At 41.0% G+C, this 23,167-nt stretch overlaps 2 protein-coding genes across 3 annotated transcripts; both read left to right on the top strand.

Annotated features, from left to right (window-relative positions):
- On the top strand, positions 1 to 8,530 carry LOC117472696 (zinc finger protein 699-like). The gene is made up of 2 exons (XM_034118032.1): positions 1 to 249; positions 5,916 to 8,530. Exons 1-2 carry the CDS (start codon positions 3 to 5, stop codon positions 6,791 to 6,793), a joined length of 1,125 nt encoding a protein of 374 aa, XP_033973923.1. The 5' UTR covers positions 1 to 2; the 3' UTR covers positions 6,794 to 8,530.
- Positions 8,531 to 12,004: 3,474 nt separating this feature from the next.
- On the top strand, positions 12,005 to 22,939 carry LOC117472694 (zinc finger protein 415-like). Of its 2 annotated transcripts, none has more exons than XM_034118028.1 (3): positions 12,005 to 12,362; positions 13,007 to 13,288; positions 21,349 to 22,939. In XM_034118028.1, the coding sequence occupies exons 1-3, from the start codon at positions 12,116 to 12,118 to the stop codon at positions 22,311 to 22,313; spliced, it is 1,494 nt and encodes a 497-aa protein (XP_033973919.1). In that variant the 5' UTR covers positions 12,005 to 12,115; the 3' UTR covers positions 22,314 to 22,939. The 2 variants fall into 2 exon arrangements, with proteins under 2 accessions (XP_033973919.1, XP_033973920.1); XM_034118029.1 differs by lacking the exon at positions 21,349 to 22,939 and adding an exon at positions 19,131 to 19,300 and having other exon boundaries at positions 12,009 to 12,362.
- Positions 22,940 to 23,167: the final 228 nt, after the last annotated feature.

Genomic DNA, 23,167 nt, shown 5'->3' with positions numbered 1-23,167 from the left:
TCATGCCAACGAGAAAAATAAAAGTTGGTTTGGCTTATTTTGTCTCTTCATACATCCATATATTTCACACAGTAGAAATGGCTGCAGTTGAGAAACTGAGAAGTGTTATCAACGAGCGACTAGCTGCAGCTGCCGATGAAATATTGGAAGTTTTTGCTCAAGCTTTATCAGCATACGAGGAGGAGATTTGTCGTCAGCGCAGATTATTGGATACCGTCTTGAAGCCTCAGATAAAGCTGCACAAAACAGGTGTGTAACAAACAATGAAATACTTTATTATTTCCTATCAAGTACTTACACATTATCAAGCAATCTGAATGGGATTCATTATGGTTGAAGCCTCTCGTTAGCTATATTTTGTGAGGGTGTACTCTTCAAATGTATTATTCTTCTAGTATATTTAAGCAATAGCTCACGCGTCGGGCCGAACCACGCCCCTAAGCTGTGATATAGAGCATAATATCACGGCCTGAAGTGAGCTATTGCTTTTATAACACTACCAAGTGTGGCAATATGAAAGAAAAATACACACTCTAATTTAAATAGTTTTTATTAATAAATAATGATGTTCAAAATAAAATAGTCCCTCCGTTGCCTTCTGCACAAAACATAGTGCTAGGTGGTTGCTATACAACAACACTAATGCTGCGTTCACACCGGACGCGATGCGATGTTTGGGGGCGGCGCGATTACATGTAAAGTCAATGCAGAGACGCGGACAGACGCGAATTCGCTCCGACGGCGCGCATGAAGCGGTGGACGCGGCGCGAATCACGCGATTGAGGCGATTGAACGGTGCCGCGTTAAACGCGAGAGTTCAATTTTTTCAACTCGAGCGTCAAATTCACGTGACGCGTTCTCGCGGAAGCCAATCAGCGGTGAGGATCTCAGCCGCCGTCACTGACGTTCAACCACACAACATCAGCCGTTAGCTGTTAGCAGTTAGCACACAGAGCTCACAGCTCCTCATATCCGTTCAGAAACTGGACAAAAGTTAAACAAGTACAAACCACAGACTGTCTGTGCCATGGTGAATACAGTCGCTGCTTATTTATGTCTGTAGGCCGTTGTTATGAGTGTGGAATGAGCATATACAACGTTAGCTTAGCCTGGTCGACCCGATCTTCATTCAGAAAACAAGCATTTTAAAAGGTGTTTTGCCTGCCGTCTTGTCTGCAGACTTGTCAAAGCATTAATTCATGGTTGTTACTAACCGGTATCAGTATGTTGTTACTTCGGCATCATTAGAAACGTGTATTACAATTTAATCACGGTAAAATATGTTCATTTGTTGTAGTTGTAGCTCCCGAGCCAGCGCGTCTTGTTTGAATGATGCGAGTAAACACAGCTGGCAGCCGCGGTGAAACTCCAGCGTTTAGAGCGATGCGATAGAAGCGATTAGAGCGAAGCGAATATTCGCATCGCGTCCGGTGTGAACGCAGCATAAAGCTGCGTTCACACCGGACGCGATGCGATGTTTGGGGGCGGCGCGATTACATGTAAAGTCAATGCAGAGACGCGGACAGACGCGAATTCGCTCCGACGGCGCGCATGAAGCGGTGGATGCGGCGCGAATCACGCGATTGAGGCGATTGAAGGGGGCCGCGTTAAACGCGAGAGTTCAATTTTTTCAACTCGAGCGTCAAATTCACGTGACGCGTTCTCGCGGAACCCAATCAGCGGTGAGGATCTCAGCCGCCGTCACAGCCGTTAGCTGTTAGCAGTTAGCACACAGAGCTCACAGCTCCTCATATCTGTTCAGAAACTGGACAAAAGTTAAACAAGTACAAACCACAGACTGTCTGTGCCATGGCGAATACAGTCGCTGCTTTATTTATGTCTGTAGGCCGTTGTTATGAGTGTGGAATGAGCATATACAACGTTAGCTTAGCCTGGTCGACCCGATCTTCATTCAGAAAACAAGCATTTTAAAAGGTGTTTTGCCTGCCGTCTTGTCTGCAGACTTGTCAAAGCATTAATTCATGGTTGTTACTAACCGGTATCAGTATGTTGTTACTTCGGCATAATTTAGAAACGTGTATTACAATTTAATCACGGTAAAATATGTTCATTTGTTGTAGTTGTAGCTCCCGAGCCAGCGCGTCTTGTTTGAATGATGCGAGTAAACACAGCTGGCAGCCGCGGTGAAACTCCAGCGTTTAGAGCGATGCGATAGGAGCGATTAGAGCGAAGCGAATATTCGCATCGCGTCCGGTGTGAACGCAGCATTATGCTGAGATCCTCACCGCTGATTGGCTTCCGCGAGAACGCGTCACGTGAATTTGACGCTCGAGTTGAAAAAATTGAACTCTCGCGTTTAACGCGGCACCGTTCAATCGCCTCAATCGCGTGATTCGCGCCGCGTCCACCGCTTCATGCGCGCCGTCGGAGCGAATTCGCGTCTGTCCGCGTCTCTGCATTGACTTTACATGTAATCGCGCCGCCCCCAAACATCGCATCGCGTCCGGTGTGAACGCAGCATAACAGCAAGCGAACATATTAGACAGAGAGCGTTGATCGGTTATTTGGCTATTTATTTACATTCATTTGTATGTTGCCATTTATTGTGCACCCACTGAAAAACTGACAGCATCAGTAGAATGGCTTACGTGGTTACTTGTATAAGTTGAGGTTGCAAGGCTGTTGCTTGGCGTGGCGAGAATATTGCTCCACTGTCTCCGGTCCCCGAGATTCGGCTTCCAGTAGCTCTGGAGATAGGCACTGCTCAATCCACTCCTCCATAGTTAGGCCACCCCGGAGGTCGAAGTTAAGTAAGGGATAATGTGCAGCGAGGCGGTCATTATGGGTAAAAGAATACCCGACAGGCAGATCAAAAATAGTCCGTTGTTATTGTTTGAACTATGTAGCAACGGTAGGAACTGCTTCGATAGCGTTTTTGCGGACCTTTTTGATTCATTATGTCAAACCTTGGAAAGTATCTAGATATCCCTTCCCTAATGCCAAAGGAACTGCACACTGAATATGTTATGCCGTTTGATGTCTATGTCTGGACCGCTGCGTTAAAAGGAGGGTTTCTGCCCCGTTAAGGCCCTGACACACCAGGCCGTATTCGGCCGTCTTCGGTTGTCTGGCGACAACGCGTTCCTTGTCGCCCAAAGTCAATTTGGTGTGTCCCGAACCCTCGGCCGTGACACGCCTTATTTGGCCTTTCACGGTCGACACCCGGCCGATTCAACATCTTCAGAGCAATCTGACTATTATAACATTAGCGTTAAGAAAGCTTACTTAAATATCTGCCACGACATAAGTAACCGGATCAGAGTAACATTAAGTACAGTCCGCGGCACTGTGAGTGCAGACGTAGATGTGTCCCATCATCATTCATATCATATCACATCATAATGTATCATATATTTCCTTATTTGAGTCAGCTTCTTGAGCCGTATCTGGCCGTGCAACACTCACAGTGTCACATACTGTATGCAGAAGTATTAAGTTGACACATTAAGTTGACGAAACACTCGAGTCAAATTCTCCTAATTAAAGTCAGCTCCACTCGTGTCTTGGACAGGGCAGTGATATCATAAACCTGTTAATGTACGCATTCAAACACTTTTTCTTTTACCAGCTGTATTCACCTTGCAGGTGCAGCTATGTGGCTTTTATCCTGGATAAAGTGTTTAAGTCATGGATGTTTAAAGTTTAACTTCTTCATATTTGACTAATATTAAAGTTCACTTTTCATTCAGGAAGTATGACGCTGCGCTGTCAGTACGCTTCTCCGTGTTTGAGATTGGTCGAATGCTCCAAATACCACCCCTTTCATGTGGACGCGCACCTAACTAGATAGGACACGGCGGCTTGAGCGATCCACTTGATATCCAGCGTCGTAGTACAGTTTAGCGCCAGCGGGTATGTTTTGGCTTAGGCCAACCGGCTAACTCCAACATATCCAGGTTAGGTTGAACCAGCTTCGTAGTACAGGCCTCAGTTAAGACATTACATGTTGAATTGATTGCTAAATATTGCATCCTATTGTGATGATAGAACCACATTCTGTTTATTAATTCATGATCAGATCTCAAACAACAAACACACAGCACAGCGGTTAAAATACACATTGTTAAAACATATTATATATTTTTTTAAAGTGGGTGGCCGCATGCTTTTTAAATAAACTCTTTTCATGCTTTATGCATTTCTGTAGTCTTGTTTGTTGTTGTCTTGATATTGTGATATTGATTTTAACACCATTGCCCAGCATTGAATGCAATTTGCTTCCCTAACACCACACTGAGGCCCAATCCCAAACCGCCCCCTACACCCTACCCCTACACACTACCCCTCCGTTTGCGCGTTCGCGCGGAGGGTCCGCCACATTAAGTGCTGTTCCAAACCAACGAGTGTGGAGCGGTGTGGAGGGGGAGTGGGCTATCAAGCCCTCAAACAGCGAGTCTGCAGCGGTGCTGACTTGAGACCGGTCTCTACCTGACTGGTCTCAACGCTGTGTGTGTCCGTCAGGAAACACGCTGTTAAAAAGTAGTTCCAGCAAACATCCACTGATAAACTGCGATGTTAACAACCTCATGATAACCTCATATTTTTTTAATTTAGGATCGTACCTGTGGTTAGTCTAGAAAAAGGTAAATGTGTGCATTTTATTATAAAGTTGTGTATATTTTAGGGCTGTCAAGTTAACGCGTTAATAACGCGTTAACGCAAAAAAAAATTAACGCCACTAATTATTTTAACGCGATTAACGCATGTGTATTTTTTGTCCTCGGCCGCCGTAGTTTCAGAGCGCATCGAGTGTAAAATACCATCAACAAGCTGATGCTGACAGCCCCGCTCCTGCCGCCCGCTTGTGGCAGACCACACTTCCACGCTCACTGGCAGGCCCGGACTGGCCATCGGGAGGACCGGGAGGGAGTGTGTATGTGTGGAGCGACTCGCGCGAGCGAGGCACACCTACGTGTTGTTGTTAGCATCTGGTGCTAGCTAGCTGCGCTAACGGATATAAGGAGCTGTTTCAATGACATTTCGCCGACAACTGCGCCGAGCACTTGACTTTATGCAGGTAGCCAGACAGTGGGACATTGTACGAAAAGTCAGCGCAACATTATTGCAGCGTCCAGGCAGCTCCCATTCGAGCATATATGCCTTGAGCTGCACATAGCTCAACGATCCATCACAGTGTCTCCACACACACACACACACACACACACACACACACACACACACACACACACACACACACACACACACACACACCACACACACACACACACACACACACAGTATTATTGTATGAGAGAGGTTCCAGGTTGAATTGAGGCGAATATTTGTAATGTTCAGGTTGTTGTGTTTAATATTCATGAGAATATTGTCATTGTTCAAATGATAATAACAAACATATAAAGCATATTTGTCCACTCATATGTTGATAAGAGTATTAAAAACTTGAAAGATATCCCTCTAAGGTACATTTAGAACAGATAAAAAATGTGCGATTAATTTGCGATTAATCGCGATTAACTATGGACTATCATGCGATTAAATATTTTAATCGACTGACAGCCCTAGTATATTTACAGACTGTTGCAAAAACTAAGAAGCTTATAAACATCAGGTTTAAAACTAAAAGAGCTTTACAAAAAAGTAACACAATTAAAGATGTTTGGAGTTTTATTTGAGTTATTAATTTACATTTTTTGTCTAAGAGATGCTGATTTGAAACCGTTGTTACATACAGTTACGGCATTTCCTGTTTTCTGCCGGAGAGAGGGGAGGCCGTCCCAAAGCTTGCTGCTGTATTTACTCCCTCCATCTGACAGCCTCTCGTTGAGCTGCGAGTGTGGCTACAGACGGAGTTCACTCCGTCACGGAGGGGTAGGGTCGAGGGAGTGGTTTGGGATTGGGCCTAACAGTACATTGTTTATTTTCTGTCCCTCCAGAGCTCCCTCAGCAACATGTCTGTAATGAGGATGAGGTTCTCACTGACCAGCAGCTCTATAGTCAGGAAAGGAACTCCAGTCTGGACCAAGAGGACCCAGAGCCTCCACAGATTAAAGAGGAACAGGAGGAACTTTGCACCAGTCAGGAGGAAGAGCAGCTTGAACTAAAGCAGGAGACTGATGTCTTCATGGTGACTCTTACTGATGAGGAAAGTGTGCACAGCAGACGGACTTGTGCAAAAGAGTCTGTAGGCAACATGCCAGTTATAAGCGTTGTGGTATCAGAAGCACAAAGTCATCTGCAGCTCATCTCTCACAATTCTGATGACTCAGGGTTAACAAGAACTGCAGATCCAGAAATAAACAAAAGACATCACAAAACCAAAAGGAACAATGTAAACAACGCTAACTTGTCAGACATGCAACGTAATACTTGCACAGTGAAAAATAATTTAAAATGTCAAACTTGTGGGAAAGATTTTAAGTACATGTCAGTATTACGAAGACACATGACCACCCACACGGATGAGAAGCCATGTGTTTGCGTGACCTGCGAGAAAAGCTTCAATGAGATGTCAAAATTAAAAAGGCATATGAAATTCCACACAGCTGAGAAGAAATATACTTGCAAAACATGTGGGAAAAAATTCAAATTGAACTGTGACTTTAAGAGACACATGAGAGTCCACACGGGTGAGAAACCGTATGTTTGCGTGACCTGCGGGAAAAGCTTCAATGAGACGTCAAAATTAAGAAGGCATATGAGAGTCCACACAGGTGAGAAACCGTTTACTTGTAAAGCATGTGGGAACAATTTCGGACATAACCATGGATTATTGATCCACATGAGAAGGATTCACGCTGCCAAGAAGGCATAACTTTGAATTGAAAAGGTATTACATGGTTTACACCAACAAGTAGATTTCCATATGTACCCACACAAGTGACAAGGCACATAAATGCAGCACTTTTTTCATCTGGATGAATGTTCACCAGGCAGCTACCTCTGGGACTGAGCAATGCAACCTATGCTGAATATTTAAAAAACTGCAATTAAGTTGCAAATAGATTTCTTTATGTTTTCAACATGTCATTTTGTTTTCTATATTTATGTATTTTGTAGTGGAATCAAATAGTTTTTTTTGTTATTTTGGTTTCAAGGTGACATTCAAGCTGAAGTTGGAAATAATCTACATTGTGCTTTAATGAATAGAAATGATCGGTGCACTTAATGCTGTGTGATCTAATGTATGTATCTAACAATAAAGCTTTGTTTGGTGATGATGTAAGAATACCAGATTCACCCTAAACGCTAAAGATATAAGCAAATGAGGGTCATCCAGGCAGCTGGTATGACTGACATAATAAGTAAGTGGATGTAAGTTGTTACAAACAGTAGATGTTTAAATGATGTCCACATGGGCTTGAGCTTAAGTTATTATATTATTTAAAAACGTTGATTAGTTTGATCACCAGAGTTGCCTCATATTGAACTTTGGTAATACTAATAAGAGATTGCATTTGAATCACAAGTAAGATGTTGAACTAAAAACTAAATGGTTCTCAGATGGCATCTTATTGCTTTCCTTTCATGCAACATCAAGTTCTACTTTTCATTTTACAGGAGAATACTTTCCAAGCCGGTACATTCATTTGACGGCTATAAATTAAATGAAAAACGTCTATCAATTTTTCTGATTAAGGTTTTCCATGAAAAAGTGTTCACACATTACTATGTAAAGTCGTTCCACCCTTGTACTGTGTTTTTTATTTAATTTAAAACATTGTATTTGCAATGGCTTAAAAAATATGAATCATGTTAATGAAAGCTATTAAATAGAGCCTTCTCATTTCCTTTATTATAATGAATGTTGAAATAGCACAGCAAGGTTACAATGGCCTCAGTAAAATTCACATGTTAAATTTGCACAGATTCACTGCCACTAACCAACATCTCAGTTATAATATTAAAATCTGAATCTGACAGAAAGGGCCCAGATTCATCCCAACCAAAGTGTCCACTACCTTTCTCACAACTCTCACAGAGTCGAAAGCCATGCAAGAGCAATTCACAAGAAGACCCGTACTGATCAGGAACCAGAGAGCAAATGTTTAAAATGAGGAGTTTCATGATTTCTTAAAGTAAAAAAATCTACACAAGGTCCCACACCGGTTTACAGAGTTGGGAGGAGTACTCATCGTGTACTTCAGTAAAAGTAGAATTACAAGAGTCTAGGAATATTCTGTTACAAGTTAAAGTCCTGCATTCAAAGGTTACTCAAGTAAAAGTACAAAAGTAAAAGCACTTATTATGCAGATTTCCCCTTACAGAATAATATATATTATATATTTTAATAATAGTTATTGATGCATTAAAGTGTTTATCAAAGCTGGTAAAGGTGCAGCTAGTTTTAATCACTTTGTTTGCTGCAGGGTAGATTGTGAATTTACTCCAGGTGTAACTAAAGTCTTATTTAAGTGTTGTGTATATATAGATTACTTGATCGGCATTACTTGCACATTGGTCTTGCAACATAAACTTCTTCTACTCTTTTCTACTGTTTCGTCTTGCACTATATTTATTTTGTATTTGTATTTTTTGTATCTGTTTTATTGTGTTATGTCTTATATAACTATGTTACAATGTTGGGGGAGCTTGGGACTTCAGATTTTCAATGCCATTTTCTACACTGTAGCTACTGTGCATATGAAAATAAAGCCTTTCAATTTTGAATCTTTGAATTTGAAATGCAGAGGAGTAAAGTATATTTACTCAAGTACTGTAACATTTTTAGATACTTGTTCTTTACTTGAGTATTTCCATTATTTGCTAGTTTGTACTTCTACTCCACTATAATTCAGAGACTAATCGTATACTTTTACTCCACTGCATTTATTTTGTACCTTTAGTTATTTTACAGACTTGGATTAATGATGAGAAATATAATCATGTCAGAACAATAAATAAATACAATAAACTAAATAATGCAGAGAGTGTTGTAAGTGACTAAGTACATTTAGGAGTCTATATACATATAAATAGAATAAATATACAGTCAAATACAATGAAAAACTGTTTATTGTAGTAATAACTGCAAATGTGACACTTGTGAGAAAAGGTTCACCCAAAAGTCCAACAAAAGTGATTCATGCAACTCACTGAACAAGTGTTGGGGAACATGTTGTTTATGTTATTGTTTCCCTTATTAGTTATTGTGGGAGATTTGGACAATGTATTTTTGAATGTTCAAACAAAACTATTCAAAAAGAGGTATAAAGACACAATTCTCACAAGGTACATGATAGATGAAACTGCTAAACCATAACGGTTTATATTCTTGTTTTGTATTTTATTTATGAATTTGTGTTTGTATGAATTTGTGTATGTATATATATAAATATATAGAGACCATTGTCCTAACTTGCCTGTATATATTATATGAATGATTATATAAATTATTCAAGATTATAAGTATTCGTTTATATTGTATGTTAACATATATTAAGATGTAAAAAAAAACGAATAAATAAAAAAGGGAGAAGGGGTCGGATTAAATAAGTGTAAACTTCTTCCGACCCCTTTTCGGACGTGTAATTAGCTAAAGCTTTGTTGTTTATTGTTTATTGATATCAGACAATGATACTACAGATCATTCAATTATTAATTAAATGTTTCGTTTTGTTATTGCATTCATTTGTATAGTACTGTATCATGTCTGTATCACCTTTTGTTTCATTTGTATTTTCTTTGGTTTTACACGCTCGAAAAAAAAATAAAAAAATAAAAAATAAATAAATGTCAACCCAGTAGCAGCGCCATATAGATAGAAGAGTTACGACAGCGGAAGTCCAAAATGCTTGATCGTCACGTGGTTCAGGGAGAGTCAATAGTTCCCCGGAAGTTCGTGGCGGGACATATGAATGCATGATTACCGGAGATAGAACTACGATTTTTGGTAATAAGTAGTGAATAAAGGTCTTGATTTGCAATATTTATACAACATACATGTATGTATTTACATCAATATGTTTTAAAAAATAAATAGAATCTGCTAATATTTATGGATAATATTAGGAATAGTGTGAACAGCTAGTTTACTTGTTAACATATACATGTTAGGCTGTTGCCTTGGTTAAAGAGCCTGTTGCTGTTGTGTATTGCTTTGAATTATTTAAAACAAATATTATCTTCTTAAACAGGTATGGTAGTCAGGAGCATCACTTCCTAATGTTTATTGATATATTTAGAGGGAGGGGATGGCAAGGAATGCTTCAAAATTTAGATTAGATTAATTTCTACCATTTTTTTTAATTCATGGTGGTTTCAGTAATCCCATGGTACTTGAGGACATAAGTAATCTAAATGACTAATGTCATCTTTATGACTTTCAGAAAGGACAGGAGACCAACAGATGACTATCAATGGACTAGCAGCAACACGATTATGACGTTAAAAGTGTTGTTTTAGGAACATCCATTGTAAATACATGGAATTCAATAAACATTGAATAGCATGTCATGCAGTTTGTCTGTGCCTTTTCCTCCGTGTTGTCCTGGCATATCGTCTCCACCATGGTTTGCTGTGCTGCCTGGGGATGCTCCAATCGCTCAGAGAAAGGAGTAAGAATCAGAATGTACGGCTTCCCCACTGACACAGAGAGGAGGAAAAAATGGCTAGCTCAAGTCAGCAGGAGCAATTTAACAATCAAAACAGACAGCCGCAACAAAATATGTGAGGTAATCATATTCAAACACTGCATTTGCACTTTTTCCACAAAACGAAGACCACACCATTGGGAAGCTTAATGTTTGGTTTAATACAAATAACAGGGAAAGGCTTGAAAAACTCTGAGAGTTGAGACTCAGGGTGCAGGGTGAGGGTCTCAGTGCAGGTATTCAGGCTCTATTGAATCCCCCTCTGGTTCTTGTGCTGAAAGAGGGAGAAACAGACAGGAGAAAGGGTTATACACACCTATATAGCACACCTATTGGATGGGAAATTGCCTTGGGGAGATAAGGTGTGGTCTTTGTTTCCAACTGAAGTTATGGAACTTTATTATTTGTGAGTTTAACAAAGTATGACAAATGGCATCAGTAATGGATGTGATATGAATTTGTATAAAGTTGTCACATTCTTGGTCGTATTTTACGTATAGTATGTAATGAGTGTATACATGTCCAGTAAGTCCTCCACCTGTAACATCACTGCCCCTCCACCTGCCATACAGTAGGTTACTAATATACACTAACAAGATTACTTATATAATACAGTGATAGAATACATGTTTAGTATGCTTACTTATATACAACAGTAGTATTACATTTACCTTGTGTTTTCACTCTCACTTTGCCATCATTTCAAAATCAGCTGTGCTGCAACATAATACAGACAGGTAATAATCAACAGAATACACTAAAAACACTCACCCATAAATTACGTTTTTGTTTACTGTTTGGAAGTCTCAAATATGCACTCTAAATTCATATCAATAGCGATGTATCACACAAATAGCTCTCTTCCTTATTATTGTGTAACGTTAACTTTATTATACTAGCTTGTAGGTCTACTCCAAAATGGAGATCGTAATTTCTCCACCTTACAATCACACGTGCCCCAATGTTATATTTAACTAATATTATATTCCTCCACCCCACAAAAAAATCACGTTTAGAAGCCCTTTTTCTCTAATTCCACAACGTTGGATGAAATAACATTAGGAGAACGGATTAATAGGCTGTTCATGGTTAACGTGTGTTGCTAACTTTATCCGGTATCCTAGCCTAATCTGTTATCTGTAAACGTTCCTTAAATCTACTGATTTAGGGATAATCCACTAACATCCTTTAATACACATGTTCATTTGACTCAGATGTGCTGATAATATCTGCAATATAAATCTTTAAACGTCTTCTTACCTTTAAAAGTCCATCACGAACGGTCTATTATGCTGCAACTCTACTGTGTTGCTGGTCGCAAAAGTTCCCCGGAAGTCAGCGGCAAGCTAACTTCCGGGGAACTATTGACGGCTGCACGATCCGCCATTGCTGTAAAAAAAACTGGTCCATTGGAGTGAACGGAGATGTCGTAACTCTTCTATTATACGGCTCTGCCCAGTAGGTACCAGTAATGTAACTTTATCAGTGCAGAACGACTCCCTAAACCAACGAAGAAGAACATTCCACCGGAAGTTGTGTAGTTCATGCCAACGAGAAAAATAAAAGTTGGTTTGGCGTATTTTGTCTCTTCATACATCCGTATATTTCACACAGTAGAAATGGCTGCAGTTGAGAAACTGAGAAGTGTTATCAACGAGCAACTAGCTGCAGCTGCCGATGAAATATTGGAAGTTTTTGCTCAAGCTTTATCAGCATACGAGGAGGAGATTTGTCGTCAGCGCAGATTATTGGATACCGTCTTGAAGCCTCAGATAAAGCTGCACAGAACAGGTGTGTAACAAACAATGAAATACTTTATTATTTCCTATCAAGTACTTACACATTATCAAGCAATCTGAATGGGATTCATTATGGTTGAAACCTCTCGTTAGCTATATTTTGTGAGGGTGTACTCTTCAAATGTATTATTCTTCTAGTATATTTACCCATATTATATAATATTGAGGAGGGACTTATTCTTCCATTAAGTATTTCCATGTTCTGCTCATTTCTGTATGAGATATCTAATTATTATATATATATTCAAGAAATCAGCTGTAAATAAACAATCAAATAGAATAGAAGGACTACTTGACCAGTTAAGACATTACATGTTGAATTGATTGCTAAATATTGCATCCTATTGTGTTGATAGAACCACATTCTGTTTATTAATTCATGATCAGATCTCAAACAACAAACACACAGCACAGCGGTTAAAATACACATTGTTAAAACATATTATATATTTTTTTTAAGTGGGTGGCCGCATGCTTTTTAAATAAACTCTTTTCATGCTTTATGAATTTCTGTAGTCTTGTTTGTTGTTGTCTTGATATTGTGATATTGATCTTAACACCATTGCCCAGCATTGAATGCAATTTGCTTCCCTAACACCACACTAACAGTACTTTGTTTATTTTCTGTCCCTCCAGAGCTCCCTCAGCAACATGTCTGTAATGAGGATGAGGTTCTCAGTGACCAGCAGCTCTGTAGTCAGGAAAGGAACTCCAGTCTGGACCAAGAGGACCCAGAGCCTCCACAGATTAAAGAGGAACAGGAGGAACTTTGCACCAGTCAGGAGGAAGAGCAGCTTGAACTAAAGCAGGAGACAGATGTCTTCATGGTGACTCTTACTGATGAGGAAAGTGTGCACAGCGGACGGACCTGTGCAAAAGAGTCTGTAGGCAAGCCCCAGATAAAGCTGCACAGAACAGGTGTGTAACAAACAATAAAATACTTTCTTATTCTGTGTGACTGGCGAAGCCACACACAGTATAGTATTCGACATACTTATCTCATCTTATAGATAGATAGATAGATAGATAGATAGTACTTTATTGATCCCAAATTGGGAAATTGTTGTTGTTACAGCAGCATAAAAGGCATTTTACAATAAAACAAAACTACAAAATATACAAGGATAGAAATAAAAATAAAATATAAAATATACATGTTGAAATAGAAAATATACATGCAGATATTATATATACAAATATATATATATATTCAAAATATATGACATTATGTAATATGGAGTATAAATATTGAACAGATTATATGAGTAAAATGTACAACGTGGTTTAATTTCTAAAGAAACTATGGAGCAGAGAGTTCTCTTCCAGCCAGAGGTGATTTATTGTACAGTATTATTGCAGTGGGCAGGAATGTTTTCCAGTATCTGTCCTTGTGACAGGGGAGCTGCAGCAGTCTGTTGGAGAAGGAGCTCCGTTGACTGTCCAGCTGCAGGTGGAGAGGATGGGTGGGGTTATCCATGATGGACAACAGCCTGTTCAGTGTCCTCCTCTCCACCACAGCTTCCAAAGGGTCCAGCTTGATGCCGATGACTGACCCAGCTTTCCTGATCAGTTTATTGATCCTGCTGGTGTCACCGTCTCTTATGCTGCCCCCCCAGCAGACCGCAGCAAAGAAGAGTGCACTAGCCACCACAGACTGATAGAAGATCTCCAGCATCTTGCATTGAATTAAAGCAGCGGGAGCAAACGCTTGCCTCGGGGAGGGAGAAAAAAAGCCACAGCGGAGAATAAACAGAAGGGTAATCATGGTAACTATGGGCGGGAAGTCTTCTTCGCTGCTTTTATGGCAGACTACAGCGCCACTTACAGGCCTGGCATATGTACTACAGTGACTCCAGCGCTTTCGAGCGGCAATGGCCGGCCGTGGCCCAACCCCACATTCCCTAGGTGGAGAGTTGGCCCAATAGCCGTAGCGCCACTTTACTGACGTCAGTAAAGTGTTCAAATCTGGATCAGTTTTTATCAGATCCGTTGCAGCCCCTTTTTTAGAGATTTGGGTATGGAGGAAAATAGAGAGGGTTGTGTTTTCTGACACTTGGTGAGTTCCCTGGAACACCGGGGACACATATTCATGTATAAAAGACGTACAAAAGTGCATTTTGCATGATAGGTCCCCTTTAACTATAATATAAAAAGCATCAATCTGGTGCACTTTGAGAGCAAAATTAAGAGATCTATGGATACATCTCTCAACATCCATATGAAACAGAACTGTAAACAGATTTTCTTTTTCTTTAAGGATATTTTACAAATCACTCTCCTTTCAAACTGTATTCTTGTTTATTAATAACAACTTTTTCATGTCATATAGTATTTTATACCTGTTTACTTTAGTCTCTTATTTTTTTATAACTATAATGATCATATAAAGATGTGCCTTTACCTCACTGGCTGTAGAAAAAGCTTCTTATATTCGTTAGCATAGCTAGCTAACCAGATGCTAATAACAAAGAAGTTATTGACTGTATGATCAGTATCACAGATGAACAGATCGCCACTGGGCTTTCAACTAGACACAGCCACGCAAACACTGCGGCTCCTTATGGGTAGCCTACTGCAATTTTTGAATGCCGGAGCGACGTTCTGGTGCTCTCCGTCAGAACTACTGCACCCTAGAGATGGGCGAGTCCTGATTCATCCGGATCATTAACCCGGATCCTAGAAATGAGCTGGTCATGACGAGTCTCCCCTCTCCATTAACCCGAGTCCTTGAGTCCCACACTTGGTGTGACGTACAAATTAAAACTATAAATTGCGTCACTCGCTACTCTCTTTATAACATGTAAAATCACATTACAACGTACCCCAAGTCCATCTACCTACCCTTTAGCAAGTATACAGTCACAGGATAGCTGCCAGAAGTGATCGTTTGGCTCAGGGGAGGGGACGCGGATCAGTGAAACTTCCTGCAGACTCGTGGGGACTCAGAGGAGCCGACGGCTCCAACAGCAGACTCGCAGATTCGCAGATTCGCAAATCCTGACTCGCTGCAACACACAGCGGATCAGACTCGTGCGGACTCGGAGCCGTAACCATATAGCAGCAGATCCAGAGATCCAGCAGACTCGTCCGTCATGCACGAGTCCACAGCAGACTCGGATTCGCAAATCCTGACTCACTGTGTGTGCAACACACAGCAGTGCGGACTCGCAGACTCAGATTTGCCAAATCGCAAAATAACCCTTTTTTTTGTGATCAACATTTTTTATTAAAGCAAAATACACTGTGTAGCGGAGGTTAATATAACGTCAGTTTAATAGATAGATAGATAGTACTTTATTGATCCCAAATTGGGAAATTGTTGTTGTTACAGCAGCATAAGGCATTTTACAATAAAACAAAACTACAAAATATGCAAGAATAGAAATAAAAATAAAATATAAAATATACATGTCGAAATAGAAAATATACATGCAGATATTATATATATATATATATATATGTATATTCAAAATATATGGAATAATAATATGCTCGTGAAATGCAACAACTTTTCGTTTTCACCAATAGGATTTCTACGGTCTTGGTCATGCTGACTCATATGACTCAAATGACTCGTATGATCCGGATCTCTTCAATGACTGACTCAGAAGACCCTGAGTCCGTAAAATGATCCGGATTTGCCATCTCTACTGCACCCCTGACGAGACATATACCACGTGATGACACGTTAGGCTCATGTTGTGTTCAAGGACCCTGACCTTGGCCAGGAAAAACAGGCACTCGCTTTTTTAATTATTTTGCAGTCTAGATTTCTTTAATTTTTTTTTTTGCGGGTGTTTATAAATTACCTCGAGGGCCGTATCAAATGGTCTCGCGGGCCGTATACGGCCCGGGGGCCGGAGGTTCCCCACCCCTGACATATATGAATTAAAATATGACACGAGAACATAAAACAAATACCTCGTTGGCCGCTTGTCGTGAAAGGAGATTCATCTTTAAAGTTCCTTTTCCGTATAACCTTGTCAAATTATAACTTTGTCACAGACTTCAGCAGAGCTTCAAATAAAGACTTCAACCCACGTTGAGTTGTCCAGTGTATCAACAAAACAGGCAGTACCAGTACATGAACAAACATTAGTTCCTACTGTAGGCACAAGAAACAACAAACACTTACGCATATTGGTTTAATATATAAAACAAACTGTATTAAATCATGCCATATTTAACGATTATAATATTACATGAAATAAAGTACCCATTTATTGAATTCAACTATGAAACCAATTGTGTTGTTCTTTTTGATTAAGGCAACTTTGTTACGTCATTTACAAAGAGATTCGCCTAGCCGTTGTCACGCAAATTAGCAGAAAACTGCGATCATTTGCTCCATAGGAATGAATGGGAAATCCATTTGAACAGAGCTCAAAAACACTCCTTTGACCCCATCAGGGGCGTCGCCTGGACCTGAAAACATTCGGGGCTTAGCCCACAGTGGCGGCGGCACTACAGTGGCATTTTTCACTGCAAAACTCCCCACACGCACACACACAGTACACCCGCGACTGTTACAATGAAGGCTCGATAATCAGCTCACGGCATATAGGCAGGGGTAAAGTGGTATTTTTTCCTCTCGGGGGGTCCGGGGAAGATTTTTTTTTAAATATTGAAGTTAAATGCATCAATCTGGTGCACTTTGAGAGCAAAATGAAGAGATCTATGGATACCTCTCTCAACACCCATATGAAGCAGAACTGTAAACAGATGTACTTTTTCTTTATGGATATTTTACTAATCACTCCCCTTTAAAACTCTATTCTTGTTTTACTGCCATATAGTATTTCATAACTGTTTTTCCTTTATTCTCTTATTTTTTTTATAACTATAATGATCATATGAAGGTGTGCTGCGGAAATAATCGTTTGAATAATTTGTGACCAAACCGTTTGAGACCCACTGAGATAACTTAGACTAAAGTTATGTATCTAAACACTCAGAGAGTCCTTTAGCTCACCTGAGTCTCAGTCTGAGAGGAGAGGACTCTCCTCCAGCTTCAACAAACAGCTCCTTATGTCCGTGAGTGCAGCTAGCTAACCAGATGCTAACAACACGGTCCATGCTGGCACCGGTCCCTCCCTCCCCCTTTCTCCCTCTCTCTCTCTCTATCACACTAAATGCGCTATTGCCACACACACACAGAGCCAAGCTTGAATGACACAAGCACACGTTTATTTCCATGCAACTCTCTGATTGGTCTGGTGTCATGCCTCTGTTGCATTCACTGAACACGGGAAATTAGAGTGCTGCTGTTCTCTCGTGTCATGATGAGGTTCACGTAAAGCACGGTTAATGTATTATATTATTGAGGGAGAATTGTCCGGGGCTACAGAAAAAACATTCGGGGCTAAAGCCCCGGATGCCCAGGCCAGGCGACGCCACTGGACCCCATACAGATTCCGCATACTTTAACGTAGGACAAAAATTACAAGTTGAAACGGTTCTCGAGGCTATGGACTTTATTAGACTATTTGGATATTTTTGATAGCTAGTACGGTTCTCATGTAGTCGCAGCTTACGTTTTGTGGACATTTCACACTGGTTCACATTTTATAATGGGTGTGTATGGGAGAGCTCGTTAAGACTTACGGCCCGTCCACACAGCAGCGTTAAAAAAATCTTCCAACGCTTCTGCCCATTCACTTTGAATGGGGTGACGTCACTTTGCCTCACTTTTCGCCGAACTGCATTGTGGGCAGCAGAGCGGAGATTTTCAGGATTTTCAGTATTCAAAAGTTGAGCAATGTTCAACTTTTGAAGCTGAGGTGGAAGCGTCAGCCAATCAAATCCCGTTTATGCAAATCTGACAGTTCAAGCGCTAGCCAATCAAACCGCGTGTATGCTGGGAGAGACATACCGCAGGTCATTTCCTCATATTCCAAAAAATGGAGGAGAAATTAATTATAGCGGTAGGGAATCACCCGGTGCTTTATGACCAGTCCCTATTTACCTACCGGGATACAAACCGGAGGAGCCAGGCATGGAGGGAGGTGGCAGAGACAGTGGTAGGTTTTCGCCTGTTTGGGGAGTTTATATCCAGTTTACTTCGGGCTTTTTTGCTTCGTATGTCGGGGGCGGGATATTCATGTGATTGGTTGTTGGTCGCGTTGCTCGCAAAAAATCCCCAAGCTTCAGACACGCCCACCTCCAAGATTTTTTTAACGCTGCTGTGTGGACGCTCCGTTAGAGTGGTGACATCACGGCTAGAGGGGAGAGGAGCTGGAAAATATTCGGAGTTTTTTTTCCAACTATTGCTCGGCTGGCCACAATTTTCACTCTTCATACTTTGGTGATCATAATGTAGGGATATATGTCCCGGCCGCATCGATATGCTCATTTAATAAAAACGGACTTACACATATAGCAAACACGAGAGCCATCAGGTGTTCATCTGGTATCCTAAATACTCTGGGTAGGATATTTAGCTGATTAGAGTTACAGTTTTTTACTTAGAAGCAATAATGCAGCACAATATTGTCAATACATTCTCTGACAGGCTGTCTCTCGTTCACTGGCAGGGTGTTGCCGTGGAAACGCTTTGATCTTTGAACACACCTGTCGGTCGTTAACTAAATCCAGTGGTAATCTAAAGATGTTCAGGAACGAGGAATGTGGTACTAGAATCCAAAAGAGAGCTTTTCCCTCTTCAAGCTACCTAACTTCACTCCTTCCACCTTTGAATTCCATGCCGTCACAGTAACCCATCCTATACATTTAACCATTGTTGTTCTCTACCGTCCACCAGGCGCCTTGGGGGACTTCTTGGAGGAATTAGATAATCTCCTCTCACACATCCCTGAAACTGGCCCTCCCGCTGTACTTCTCGGAGACTTCAACCTCCGGGGGGAAGATAGCTGAACTAACATCTCTTTTAACCACCTTTGTTATAAACTACAGGCCTGTCTCTCTCCTCCTGTTCCTGTCTAAAACACTTGAACGCGCTGTCTTTAAACAACTCTCCTGTTATCTCTATCAGAACAACCTTCTTGATCCGCACCAGTCTGGTTTCAAGGCAGGTCACTCAACAGAAACTGCTCTCCTCGCTGTCTCTGAGGAACTGCACACGGCTAAAGCAGCCTCCCTCTCCTCTGTCATCATTCTTTTGGACCTGTCTGCTGCATTCGACACGGTGAATCATCAGATCCTCCTTCGCACTCTCCAAGAACTTGGAGTTTCAGGCTCTGCACTTTCCCTCCTCACCTCATACCTCAACGACCGCACCTACAGGGTAACTTGGAGAGGGTCAGAGTCCGACCCTTGTCAATTAACTACAGGGGTCCCTCAGTGCTCTGTACTTGGTCCCCTCCTCTTCTCCTTGTACACAAACTCGCTCGGATCAGTCATTAGCCCGCTTGGTCTGCTACGCTGACGACACCCAATTAATTCTGTTCTTTCCCCGCTCAGAGACCCAGGTCGTCGCACGCATCTCTGCTTGTCTAGCTGACATCTCTCAGTGGATGTCTGCTCACCACCTCAAGCTCAACCTTGACAAGACTGAACTACTTTTCCTTCCGGGAAAAGATTGTCCCACTCTTGACCTAACAATCAACATCGGCACCTCTATTGTGTCCCCGACTCAGACTGCAAGGAATCTGGGTGTGACCCTAGATAACAAACTGTCCTTCACTGCAAACATCGCTGCTACAACCCGCTGCTGCAGATACACGCTTTATAACATCAGGAGGATACGTCCCCACCTGACCCAGAAAGCGACGCAGATTCTGGCCCAGGCTCTCGTTATCTCACGCCTAGACTACTGCAACTCCCTCCTGGCTGGTCTACCTGCATGTGCCATCCGACCTCTGCAGCTCATCCAGAATGCAGCGGCTCGTCTGGTCTTCAACCTTCCAAGATCTTCCCACACCACGCCGCTCCTCCGCTCACTTCGCTTCCAGTTATTTCTAGAATCCACTTCAAGACAATGGATCTGGCCCTTCCTACATCCAGGACATGGTTAAACTGTACACCCCAGCACGTGCACTCCGCTCTGCATCGGCCAAACGGCTCGCTGCACCAGCACTGCGAGGGGGACCCAAGTTCCCATCAGCAAAAACACGTCGGTTTGCTATCCTGGCTCCAAAATGGTGGAATGAGCTCCCCATTGAAATCAGGACAGCAGATAGCTTGCACATCTTCCGGCGCAGACTGAAAACTCATCTCTTTCGACTCCACTTCGAGCGATAGAATTACTAACAAAGAATTGCTAACAAAGCACTTGTATACAAATAATGGACTGGCTTATCTAAAGCCAGTTGAGTAGCACTTGAAATGTTTTAGCTCTATGAAACCTGATGTACTTATATGATTCTGTTTTCTTCAAGTTTGTATCTTGTTGGTCGAATGCACTTATTGTAAGTCGCTTTGGATAAAAGCGTCAGCTAAATGCAATGTAATGTAATAGAATAGATAAACAGTTAAAATAGTCAGCTAAAATGAATGAATATTCATTGTTGTACCTTAACAATACAACTAATGCTATTAATACTTACTCAGCGGGGGTAATGTTAGCATCGGGATGCGCACCCAAGTTTCAGTCACACAGTCAACATTTCTCTGAGTTTTCTAGTTTCCTATCAAGTTCTTACAAATTATAAAACAATCTGAATGGGATTCATTATGGTTAAAGCCTCTCGTTAGCTATTTTCTGTTTATTAATTCACATTCAGATCTCCAACAACAGATCACAAATACACAAAGCACAGCAGTTAAAATACACAAAGCACAGCAGTTAAAATACACATTGTTAGAATATGTTATAGTTTAAAAAAGTTGGTGGCCTAATGTTTTATTTTTTTATTTCATAAAATCTATTTATAAATGTTATGCATAATGCATTTCTGTAGTCTTGTTTGTTGTTGTCATGATATTGTGATATTGATTTTAACACCATTGCCCAGCATTGAATGCAATTTGCTTCCCTAACACCACACTAACAGTACTTTGTTTATTTTCTGTCCCTCCAGAGCTCCCTCAGCAACATGTCTGTAATGAGGATGAGGTTCTCACTGACCAGCAGCTCTGTAGTCAGGAAAGGAACTCCAGTCTGGACCAAGAGGACCCAGAGCCTCCACAGATTAAAGAGGAACAGGAGGAACTTTGCACCAGTCAGGAGGAAGAGCAGCTTAAACTAAAGCAGGAGACTGATGTCTTCATGGTGACTCTTACTGATGAGGAAAGTGTGCACAGCGGTCAGACTTGTGCAAAAGAGTCTGTAGGCAACATGCCAGTTATAAGTGTTGTGGTATCAGAAGCACAAAGTCATCTGCAGCTCATCTCTCACAATTCTGATGACTCAGGGTTAACAAGAACTGCAGATCCAGAAATAAACAAAAGACATCACAAGACCAAAAGGAACAATGTAAACAACGCTAACTTGTCAGACATGCAACGTAATACTTGCACAGTGAAAAATAATTTAAAATGTGAAACTTGTGGGAAAGATTTTAAGTACATGTCAATACTGCGAAGACACATGACCACCCACACGGATGAGAAACCATGTGTTTGCGTGACCTGCGAGAAAAGCTTCAATGAGATGTCAAAATTAAAAAGGCATATGAAATTCCACACAGCTGAGAAGAAATATACTTGCAAAACATGTGGGAAAAAATTCAAATTGAACTGTAACGTTAAGATTCACATCATGAGAGTCCACACAGGAGAGAAGCCCTATGTTTGCGTGACCTGCGGGAAAAGCTTCGTTGAGACGTCAACATTAAAAAGGCATATGAGCATCCACACAGGTGAGAAACCGTATGTTTGCATGACCTGCGGGAAAAGCTTCGTGGAGACGGCAAAATTAAAAAGGCATATGAAAGTCCACACAGGTGAGAAACCGTTTACTTGTAAAGCATGTGGGAACAATTTCGGACGTAACGATGAATTATTGATCCACATGAGAAGGATTCACGCTGCCAAGAAGGCATAACTTTGAATTGAAAAGGTATTACATGGTTTACACCAACAAGTAGATTTCCATATGTACAAGTGACAAGGCACATAAATGCAGCACTTTTTTCATCTGGATGAATGTTCACCAGGCAGCTACCTCTGGGACTGAGCAATGCAACCTATGCTGAATATTTAAAAAACTGCAATTAAGTTGCAAATAGATTTCTTTATGTTTTCAACATGTCATTTTGTTTTGTATATTTATGTATTTTGTAGTGGAATCAAATTGTTTGTTATTTTGGTTTCAAGGTGACACTCAAGCTGAACTTGGAAATAATAATCTACTTTGTGCTTTAATGAATAGAAATGATCGGTGCACTTAATGCTGTGTGATCTAATGTATGTATCTAACAATAAAGCTTTGTATGGTGATGATGTAAGAATACCAGATTCACCCTAAACGCTAAAGATATAAGCAAATGAGGGTCATCCAGGCTGCTGGTATGACTGACATAATAAGTAAGTGGATGTAAGTTGTAAACAGTAGATGTTTAAATGATAGCCACATGGGCTTGAGCTTAACGGTGTGGTAGGTAATTTTGGAGAAACAAGCTTGAGTGCGCTAGAATTTGAAAATACACAGCCGGAAGAAATCTGCTACTTCCTTCAGACTTCCTTACAGAGCCCCTCCAACACACACGAACGCGCACATGACCAATGAGGGCATGAGATAAGTTTGTGCACAGATGGAAGGCTGACAGGCAGGTAGGCCATCCAGTTATTTTAACCGGGCCGGCTAAAATTATTGGTCGTGCTTTTTACAGTACTACGGCTTCCACAGATGACATTTTTTAATGGATTTTTTGTCAAAGCACTTAAGATATTAATTGC

This window comes from Trematomus bernacchii, unplaced genomic scaffold, assembly GCF_902827165.1.
Source record: "Trematomus bernacchii unplaced genomic scaffold, fTreBer1.1, whole genome shotgun sequence".
Taxonomy (NCBI): domain Eukaryota; kingdom Metazoa; phylum Chordata; class Actinopteri; order Perciformes; family Nototheniidae; genus Trematomus; species Trematomus bernacchii.
The sequence above is the reverse complement of the archived record's forward strand: the minus strand, read 5'-3'. Positions and strand labels throughout refer to the sequence as shown.